This window comes from Nicotiana sylvestris, chromosome 3 (genome assembly GCF_000393655.2).
Source record: "Nicotiana sylvestris chromosome 3, ASM39365v2, whole genome shotgun sequence".
Lineage (NCBI taxonomy): Eukaryota > Viridiplantae > Streptophyta > Magnoliopsida > Solanales > Solanaceae > Nicotiana > Nicotiana sylvestris.
This window is the reverse complement of record NC_091059.1, coordinates 175,882,305-175,892,459: the sequence shown is the minus strand read 5'-3', so window position 1 is coordinate 175,892,459 and position 10,155 is coordinate 175,882,305. Positions and strand designations below refer to the sequence as shown.

Below are 10,155 nucleotides of genomic sequence, written 5' to 3'. Positions count from 1 at the left end.
TAAAATTTGATTTATCACTAAATGAAATACTCCTACATTAATAATAATATACTTTATTTTATACTACTCCTATTATTTATGTATATAACTTAACTCCGTACAACTATGCATATATATTGAGGGGGTAAGGAGAAAGAAGTGACGCAGAGATGAAATTGTACAAATTCGCCTCTCTTTTTTTCCTGAAATTTGTAATGACATCTTTGGTGGTTTGTGTACGTCCACTTTAACCCATGCAAGTAGGTAATGGCTTTGTCTCTCCCACTAGCAAACCATCCATGTGATTTGGCTTTCTAAATTTCTGTATGTATATATACATATCACACATATACTTACTATCATATATATATGGCACACCCCACCCCACCCCACCCCACCCCAGTACTCTTGTTGTCAAAATCTATCGGTTTCAAAAGTCGTTTACTCTTTGTTGCTTCTTGCTTCTGCTTCATTCATTATCTCCATAACGTCCTCCTCTCAAAAGTTCCAGTCCTTTTTTTAGGGCTTCCCCAATTATTGACTTCATTTATTTGTTCATATACCTAATTCCTAGCCACAGACTGATCATTTCGAGCTTTGAAGCACAACAAAAAGTACCTCTCTCTCTCTCTTTATTTTCCAATTCTTTGAATACTGAAACTCATAAGGTACACTACTCCTTCCTCTATTTCATCTTGGCCTTTTTCGTGCTTAGATCAAATAATTGTTTGAAAAGATATCTCTCTGAGTTTTTGGATTTTATTCTTCTGCATTATATTCCTAGCTATGATCATTGATCTTTTTATAATTTTATGTCAAAGTTTTTTGATTCTCATCACGTTCACGTACGCTCTAGCTCAATTCCAACAATAAGCTAAGTTTCTCTCTCTTCCTCTCTGCACTCTCTGTATGTGTCTGTCTTTCTTTTCTAATCGAAATCACTAAAACAGTTTACATAAAATACTTTCCTGGGGCTTTACATAAAATACTTTCCTGGGGCTATGTATGAAGTTATATTAATTATTTACCATTTCTTCTGTTCTGATCTTCCAAATTATTTTAATTAGTTTCCATTTCTTCTGCTTCCTTTTGTTCAAAAACTTTTCATCTCCTCTCTCAACTGGTATAAATCTTGACCAATAGTACCCAAATGCATACATTTTCAGGTCCTTCTACTGATACATACGATACTATATACCTTCAAATACGGGCAAGCTAATGATATCTGAGCCCTATTAGCCGTATATATAACGAAGTTCTTCAAAAAGGACTTAGCACAGAAAAAATTATAAAATGGAGCAAAGAGGAAATTTTTAGTGATGAATACAGGGAATTGCGTTTAGTTAGTTAGCTACTCTATCCTTTTGACTTTCTTTGGTTTGGACATGTCTTCCTCAACTAGCTAGGTCAAAGGAAAGATTTATAGCTTAGGATCATATATATATATATATATATATATAAAGACTAGTTTAATCAGAAAATGTTTGTTTTTTTGTTAACCCATAGTTTAGTAACGTGACAAAGCCAACGTTAGTTTGCCTTTTTCCCCTTTGGATATTTTTGGAGAAGTAATTATGAATCTCATATGATATCACTGAAATTAGAATCAAAAGGCTGCATGAATGATGTAACTACTATATCCTTGCAAAAGTGAACATGATACAATCACTAGTTATTCTTAATGTAATAATGTATTATCTAATAATGACCAGGCGCATGAGACTTATTTTTGGATTATTCATTTTTGAATTGATTCAATAATCTAATGCAGTACTACAACAACAACAACAACAACAACGCAGTAAAATTTCACTAGCAAGGTCTGGGAAGGATAGAGTGTACGGAAACCTTATCCTTATCTCGGAGAGATAGAGAATAATCTAATGCAGTAAAGTTCTTAATTGTCAATCTATGTTATCGCAACTTAAAATTCTTGAAATGATGCAACTGAAATAAGAGGAGCTTCTCCCTGATTTGTCTTTGTTTTGTAGTAGTACTAGTTTTCTTCTCTTCCTTGTTTCTTTTTTTAGTTTTTTTTTATTCTTATCTTAACCACACAGTACCTTTTGTACTTCTACATTAACAATATTGCACTTCACTTCTAGTCAACAGAATTTCCAATAATCTCTTTGAAGTGTATGCTAACCCCATATATATATATATTGAAGGAGTCCATAGAAATCCAACCTAATCTTAAGGATTTGGCTCTTGATATTATCCTTCTACAACAGGTCAAACTGCACTACTTAGTAAAAATTTCTTTACTAGATGGATATAAGATAATTCATTTTTATTTTGGTCATTTTGCAGCTATAACCCTACTTCCTATTGCATTTATAATATAGTTTAATGCTTGTTCAATCATAATTTGCAGTTTTATGACTCTTACTCATTCCCATTTTAGTGACACTATAATGGTGCAATGCATTTTAGGTGCTACTTTGACCAGTATTTATATATTAATATAAATAGTAATGAAAGAAAATGGTGAAGTAATAGAAAAGTTGGGCTTCAACATAAAACATCATATGGACTCAAATTTGATTAATTAGTTGGCTAGATTTGAATTCCAGAAACATTCGGAAGTTGTATAAAATAATATTATTAGTAGGATTGTGTCAAACTTCTTCGGATGTCAAAACGAAAAGATTGTTGTATAAATGGGTAAGGACTAAGGATGGAGTATTACCAAGTTCATTTTCACAGATAAGGAAAAGAAAAAATAAAGAATACAATTTGCATTTCATTTGACCTAGCAAAATCTACATCCATATAGTTGGCACTCCAGCCAGAGTATATTTAGAAGATGATAGATATTCTTCACCTTTCTTTCTGGGTAAGCTACAAAAAGAGAAGAAAAAAAAGTCGGAATTTTAGGGCATTTTCTTGCTTCTTTTTGCAAGCCTTTTAGCAGGATTCTTACCAATTCATAGTAGTATGTCTTTTCTGAAAGCCAAAACTTTTGGTATCAGTTGAATTTTGCATGACCATCTGGCCGCATGCATGTTTCTAATTAAGCTTAATGACACCTATATATTTTTTGTAAAGTAGAGTCATATTTGTCACTTATTTTATGTGACACATTTTCCTAGTTTTGCTCTATCCTGAAAAGAATGACAACTTTTTATAAAATTAAAAATAATTTTACTTTAAACTTTTCACTTTATCCTTATTTAATGACATGATTTTATAGTCGAGAAATGTTCATAGCATATCTCATAGCAGGGGCGGATTCAGTGCATTAGTTGCTGGTTCCCGTGAACTCGGTAACTTTTGTCTAGATCCGGTATTTGTATTGAAAAATTTATTTAATGTTTAAGAATATTTAGCTTGGAACCCAGTCAGCTAATCCAGTCATTATTGTATACTATTAACTTAAGATTTCTGTAGGAACCCATAAACTTAAATTTCTGGATCCGCCTCTGTCTCATAGCATATCTCAGACCACACTAGTTTCATAAATCTTTCTTTCTTTTTAAACTCCATAAGCAGAAAACGAGATAGAAGGAGTACTTAATTTCATCGATTATCTTAATTTACAGAATGGTCCGCCCAACTCAAGTTTACTAGGAGATTATTTAAGTTATATACTCTGGTAGTGTAAACATAATTTGCATTATAACTATCGTTTAACCTATTATGACATATTAGTAATAACATTTTTATCATATCACCGGTACGAGTAATACTTATGATAGAGATTTACCCGAACTTGTAAGTTGTCCAAGTATTTTTAGACGGTTAGTGCATAAAAAATTACTCACTTAAATTCAAAAAATAGCTTATGTTTACAGTTGGTATATAGTATGTAATTATTTGTATATGTATCCTAATTCTTACAATAATTCTTGACAGCACCTTGATCAACATATATATTATTCCATTTCCACAAGATCAATGGAGGAGCAACAGAAGGAGCTGCACTTTCTACCTAATCATCCAAATGCCGCAGCTTCCTCTTCTTGGCCATTAGATTCCTCGGCAAACTATAATATCCGATCATCAGAATCAACAGAAGCTCCATCTTTGGACCTTCAACTTTCAATTAGCGTAAGACCTATAAAACCACCAACATCAGATCAAGGTGTCCTAATAAGACCAGTAAATCATCATCAGGATCACTACAGCGACGTCCGGTTCGACTCCGGCTACGTTGAGGCACTGAAATGGCAAGCTGCCGAGCAAATCCGGTTGGCTGCAATAGAGAAAGCTTATGCTGAACGTGTGAGAGAGCTAACTAGGCGAGAGATAGAAATGGCTCAGTCAGAATTCGCACGTGCGAGGAGTATGTGGGAGAGAGCTAAAGAGGAAGTTGAAAGGGCAGAAAAGTTGAAAGAGAGAGCAACTCGTAGGATTGATCCTACTAATTGCATGGAAGTTACTTGCCAATCTTGCAGTCAAAAATTCCGACCTCATTAATCTATATTTATGAGGAACAAATAAATAGTAGGATAAGATGTTAATTAATGAACGTGCTTTCTAATAATTAAGAGTAATTAATATAATTTGTGTTTTAAGGGTTTTGGCTGAGGAAAGATAAAAGAGCTGATGGTAAATGATGTGTAGAATGCATTCTTTTCCTGTGATTGGAACTGCAAAACTTAAGTGGAATAATTGTATGATTTTTTTGTTTTCTGCTCTTCTCCATTACCAATTGATTTTTGAGTTATGTAGTATCCTTGGCCCTGGCAGAATTTAACTATGTATGTATGATTCTTCCTTTTTTTGGAGAAATGTAGTCGTCATAATATTGGAAACATACGAGAATATTGGATGGGTTATTTGTGTTGTACACCGTGGCGAAGTCGATTATTAATATAAGAAATAAACTCACCAAAAAGTTAAGGGGTGTCAATATATAGTATATATACATTTTTTTATAAAAAAATTACCCAGCTACACAGTATGATTTTCCGACGAAGGGGTGTCACCGACACCCCTTAGGTGCATGTGGCTACGCCACTGGTTGTACATAGTTTTATAGCACCTATCCCACTTTATATGACATAGTTATTAGTTGGAGAGTTAAAAGAGTTTTTCTTTGACCATAATTTTTGCCTTTAAATATTTTTAATTGTTAATTATTGTAATTTATATTACTTCTTCCGTTTCAATTTATGTGAACATATTTGACTAGGCATGAAGTTTTAAAAAAAAAAAAAAAAAACTTTTGAACTATGGTATAAAATGAGGCACATATATTTGACTAGGCATGAACTATGGTATAAATCATTGCATAAAGGTAAATTGTTTCCAAATATGAATTATAATTATTCTTTTTGGCGACTAAAAAGGAAATATGTTCACATAAACTAAAATTGAGAGAATACTTTATATCTAGTTTTTAAATATATCTAAATCCAAATTCACATTGAAATTAGTTAATTTGATCATAATGTTGTCACATAAAGTGAAACGGAGGAAATATTTAATTTTGACTGATGAGTCATCCAACAATGTCATTGCGTTATGGTGAGTTAATGTAATCAGTTGTCACAAGTAGCAATATTTTAATCAGTTAATGTAAGTTATGCACTTAAGGCAAGAAACGCTTTGTTCTACATTCTAGTATATATTAGCACATTTGACAAAAGAATGATTGCGTGATATAATTTGACTTTGGAGTTCACAGCAATACATACTTTTTTTCATCTCGTAGATCTAGTTATTATAATAGGTAGTGATGCAATCCCTCCTTGGAATCTCTGTTGATACACACAATCAATTTAAAGGACCTATTTTACTTTTTAACAATCAATTTTTAGTTATTTAATTAAGATAGCGAATGTCATGATTACACTGAGTAACTGATCGATCACTTAAACTACAAAATAATTTGAAAACCAAAAAAGATAAAAATGACGTTCAATAGTAATCTACTTAAAATAAATCAATAAAAAACTTTAAAGAAAGAACTACAGATAATAATTGAAAGCTGCTCAAGTGAAGTTCTTATATTACAGTTTCGAATTAAAAGAAAGTCATCTAAATATATTCCTAATAATGTTACAAAATGAAGAACTAAAAATAATCAGATAATAATTGTACTAATAAGACTTTTACTACGGCTAGTTAATTACTTCTGATTTTGAAGCTGGAAAACATCCCTTACTTGAAGAACTGAAAAATCAGAATCAATCAATACATCCATAAAGAAAAGATTGACCAAAAGTCATTTAATTAATATTGTTTCAATTAGTTAAGTTTCACAACAAAAAATTAGTCCACCTATACCAAAATTAATTTAAGTGAAGGTCTTATTATTCGAGGAGCAAAGAGTTTTTTTTTCTTTCTTCATTACAATTTTCTCAAACTTTTTAAATATTTGTAGGAGTTCTTGTTAATCAATGTTTGTAAGTGCCGGGCTAGTTTCCTTACGATGACAACAACAACAATAACAATCCAGTGGAATTTCATAAGTGGAGTTTGGAGAGGGTAGTGTGTACGCAGACCTTACCCCTACCTCTACCTATGAAAATAGAGAAGTTGTTTTCGAAAGACCCTCGGTTCAAGAACATAAAAAAAAATGGAGCGTTAGTCTCCTTATGACAGTTACGTTGCATCTATTTTGGTATCACCTTGAGGTTGTTTTATTAAAAAAAAAAATTATATCTCATAGAGATAACTTGGTTTAGATATACATCTTGATAACTAGGACTTGTTGGAAAAATTGGATGATTATGGAGAATAAAAAGTTTAGTTTGAGGCGTGTCAAGGACACTGTCCTTAAGGATATTTCGCCCACACCGAGATGAATAATATTAGGCATCTCCCCCAGGATTCAACAAGCTCTTCTACTATAACTAGGAGCAAAAACAACAAAGATTTATAAGAAGAAAACCTAGCACAAAAAAAAAAAAAAAGGAAAGTTTTACTAATTTCACTCCTTTTCAAAGTGACCACACAAAGGACTTATATAGTCCAAAAACAGAAAGTACCCATCTAATAATGAATCTAAACCATAAAAGCTCATCCAAATTTTTATTGCTTTTCTGTTAAACAACATAAAGACAATCATTAAAAATATTTAACTCCATTAAGGAGCCAAATTCCAACTGATGTAACGTAAAGAAACGTCTAAGAAATAATTCCTAAATCAATGTTAAGAAACAGTCAACTAAGATCATATTTGATCAGATTCAAAGATGTAGAAAAATAACTTATTTTAATAGCCATTTAATGATAATAAATATTATATTCAAAGTTATTCTAATTTACTTTTACACACATTAAAATATATTCAAATTGATTGATCATATAAAAACTCATTAAAAGAGTGAACCTAGACATCAATTTAAATATTCTTGTTGTGATATTAAAAATATTATTTTTTTAACAATCCCCCACATAGCTCAAAAAGAATATTATAATGAAAAATAAAAAATTTCGCTGGGTTTTCACAAATGAGCATAATGCATCGAATCTGCTGTCTCTTGGACTATGAACCAAACCAAGATAAAATAAGATTAAACTTACAGAACAATTGGTGAAATTTAGAACTTCTATGAACCAAGAATTCTTTTGTAAGTTTAGTGTCTTACCTATCACATTATACCCGCACACACTTTGTTGTTTGTCGCGGTTTTGCGCTAATAGGTCATGCGTGCGCCTGGTTTTCATGAGTGCTCTAGAAATTTTTTGCCATAAATTTCATAGGAGCGGCCCCACTCCACACTCATATAGGTCCATCCATCAAGTGTATTTTGCAGCATAATACACCACCTATAAAAGGCTATGAATTAATAGATTAAGAGTTTAATAACTCAGCCTCTCATTCCTTGCAAACTTGCACTATATACACACATACACCATAGGAAGGGATATAATTTAATAGTGCACATTTGATCAACTAATGACTTGTTATTACCTATATGAACCTACTTCATGGGATCTCCAATCACATAGGTTGGGTTACCATCATAGTTGATATAACTCAAATTGGCGAAAGTCTCATTCCCCTCGATATTTTAGATATTAATTTTCTTCCCAAAGGTTTAGTCAGAGGATCAGCCAAATTCACTTCTGACTTCACATAATCTATGGAAATAATTCCATCTTTCAGCAGCTGCTTTATCACATTATGCCTCAATCAGATATGTCTACTCTTCCCATTAAAGGATTTATTTTTGGCAATGGCTATTGCATCTTGGCAATCACAATGCATCGACACAGAAGGTGTCGGTTTAATTCCTAGTGAAATACTCGCCAAAAGGTTCTTTAACCACTCGGCCTCATTGCCAGCTAATTCCAATGCCACAAACTCAGATTCCATGGTAGATCTAGCTATTATTGTTTGTTTAGCTGTTTTCATGCCATAACACCCCCACCGAGGGTGAACACATAACCACTAGTGAATTTTGTCTCATTTGAATCAGAGATCCAGTTAGCATCACTGTATCCTTCTAGTACAGTGGGAAATCCACTATATTTAATACCATAGTTCATGGTACCTCTCAAATATTTCATTACTCTTACTAATGCATTCCAATGATCATGACTTCCGTTTTGAGTATATCTACCCAATCTACACACAACATATGCAATATCAGGTCTAGTAAAATTTATCAAATGCATTAGAATGCCAATAACTTGAGCATAATTATTTTGATCTACAACATCTCCCTTATTCTTTTTTAATTGACCACTAGCATCATAAGGAGTGCTTACGGGTACCACATCAAAATTATCAAATTTTTTAAGAATTCTTTCAACATAATGTTGTTGAGTCAACATCAAACTATTGTCATCTCTTATAATTTTCATGCCTAAAATAACATTAGCTTCTCCCATGTCTTTCATCTCAAAATTAGAAGACAAGAAAATTTTGGTTTTACGTACCAAATCAAGGCTAGAACTAAAAATAAGCATATCATCCACATAAAGGCAAATAATAACACATGTACCATCTATACATTTTGTATAAACACATTTATCTACTTCAATTGATGAAAAATCATCATTAATCAATACTTGATCAAATTTTTCATGTCACTGTTTAGGCGCTTGCTTTAGACCATATAAAGATTTTAGCAATTTACATACTTTATTTTCTTGGTCAGACACTATACAACCCTCAGGTTGCTCCATGTAAATTTCCTCTTCCAAATCACCATTTAAAAATACAGTTTTAACATCCATTTGGTGAATAAAAAGTTTATAAATAGAAGTCATGACAAGTAAAACACGAATCGAAGAAAATCTAGTTACAGGAGCATAAGTGTCAAAATAATCAATATTTTGCTTTTGGGTAAAACTTTTTGCAACAAGTCTAGCTTTGTATTTATCAATGGAACCATCCGTATTGAGTTTCATCTTAAAAATTCATTTACAACCAGTAGGTTTAGCTCCCGGAGGTAAATGAACTAAAATTCAAGTTTTATTTTGTAAAATTAAATTTAATTCTACATCAATAGCTTCTTTCCAAAATGAGGCAGCATACGAAGAAATAGCTTCAGAATATGTTAAAGGATCATTATCCACAAGATAAGTATAAAAATTATTACCAAAAGATTTTTCTTTCCTTGGTCTTTTGCTTCTTCTTAAATCCTCACTTTCAAAATCATTTTTAATAATTGGAACATGTGAAATATTATCACTTGGAATAATAGGAGCATCAGAAACTTTTTCAAATTTTAAAGGAAAAATATTTTCAAAAAATTCAGCATTTTTTGTTACAACAATAGTATTATTTTCAAGTACATCACTTTTGACTACTAAAAATCTGTATGTTGCACTGCTTTCAGCATACCCAATAAACATACAATCAGATGTTTTAGATCCTATTTTCCTTTTCTTAGGATCAGGCAACATAACTTTAGCAAGGCACTTTCACACTTTCAAATACTTCAAATTAGGTGGATACCCTTTCCATAGCTCATAAGGAGTTTTACCCATTTTCTTATAAAGAATTCTATTTTGTAAATGACAAGCAGATAAAATGGCTTCACCCCAAAGATTATCCGAAGCACCAGAACTAACAATCATGTTATTCATCATTTCTTTTAAGGTCCTATTTTTCCTTTATGCTACACCATTTGATTGTGGAGAATATGGCGGAGTTATCTCGTGAATTATACATTCTTTCTCACAATTACCATCCAACAAAATAAATTCACCACCTCTGTCGGATCTAACTCTTTTGATTTTCTTATCTAATTGATTTTCTACTTCAGATTT

General features: G+C 31.9%; 2 protein-coding genes across 3 annotated transcripts; one reads left to right on the top strand and one right to left on the bottom strand.

Annotated features, from left to right (window-relative positions):
• Positions 1–221: 221 nt before the first annotated feature.
• LOC104240813 (zinc finger protein SHOOT GRAVITROPISM 5) lies at positions 222–4,614 on the top strand. Of its 2 annotated transcripts, none has more exons than XM_009795698.2 (2): positions 222–243; positions 3,835–4,614. In XM_009795698.2, exon 2 carries the CDS (start codon positions 3,877–3,879, stop codon positions 4,396–4,398), a length of 522 nt encoding a protein of 173 aa, XP_009794000.1. In that variant the 5' UTR covers positions 222–243; positions 3,835–3,876; the 3' UTR covers positions 4,399–4,614. The 2 variants fall into 2 exon arrangements, with proteins under 2 accessions (XP_009794000.1, XP_009793999.1); XM_009795697.2 differs by lacking the exon at positions 222–243 and adding an exon at positions 378–647.
• Positions 4,615–8,286: 3,672 nt separating this feature from the next.
• LOC138888403 (secreted RxLR effector protein 161-like) lies at positions 8,287–8,769 on the bottom strand. The gene has a single exon (XM_070170261.1). The coding sequence runs from the start codon at positions 8,767–8,769 to the stop codon at positions 8,287–8,289; it is 483 nt and encodes a 160-aa protein (XP_070026362.1).
• Between the last annotated feature and the right edge of the window lie 1,386 nt (positions 8,770–10,155).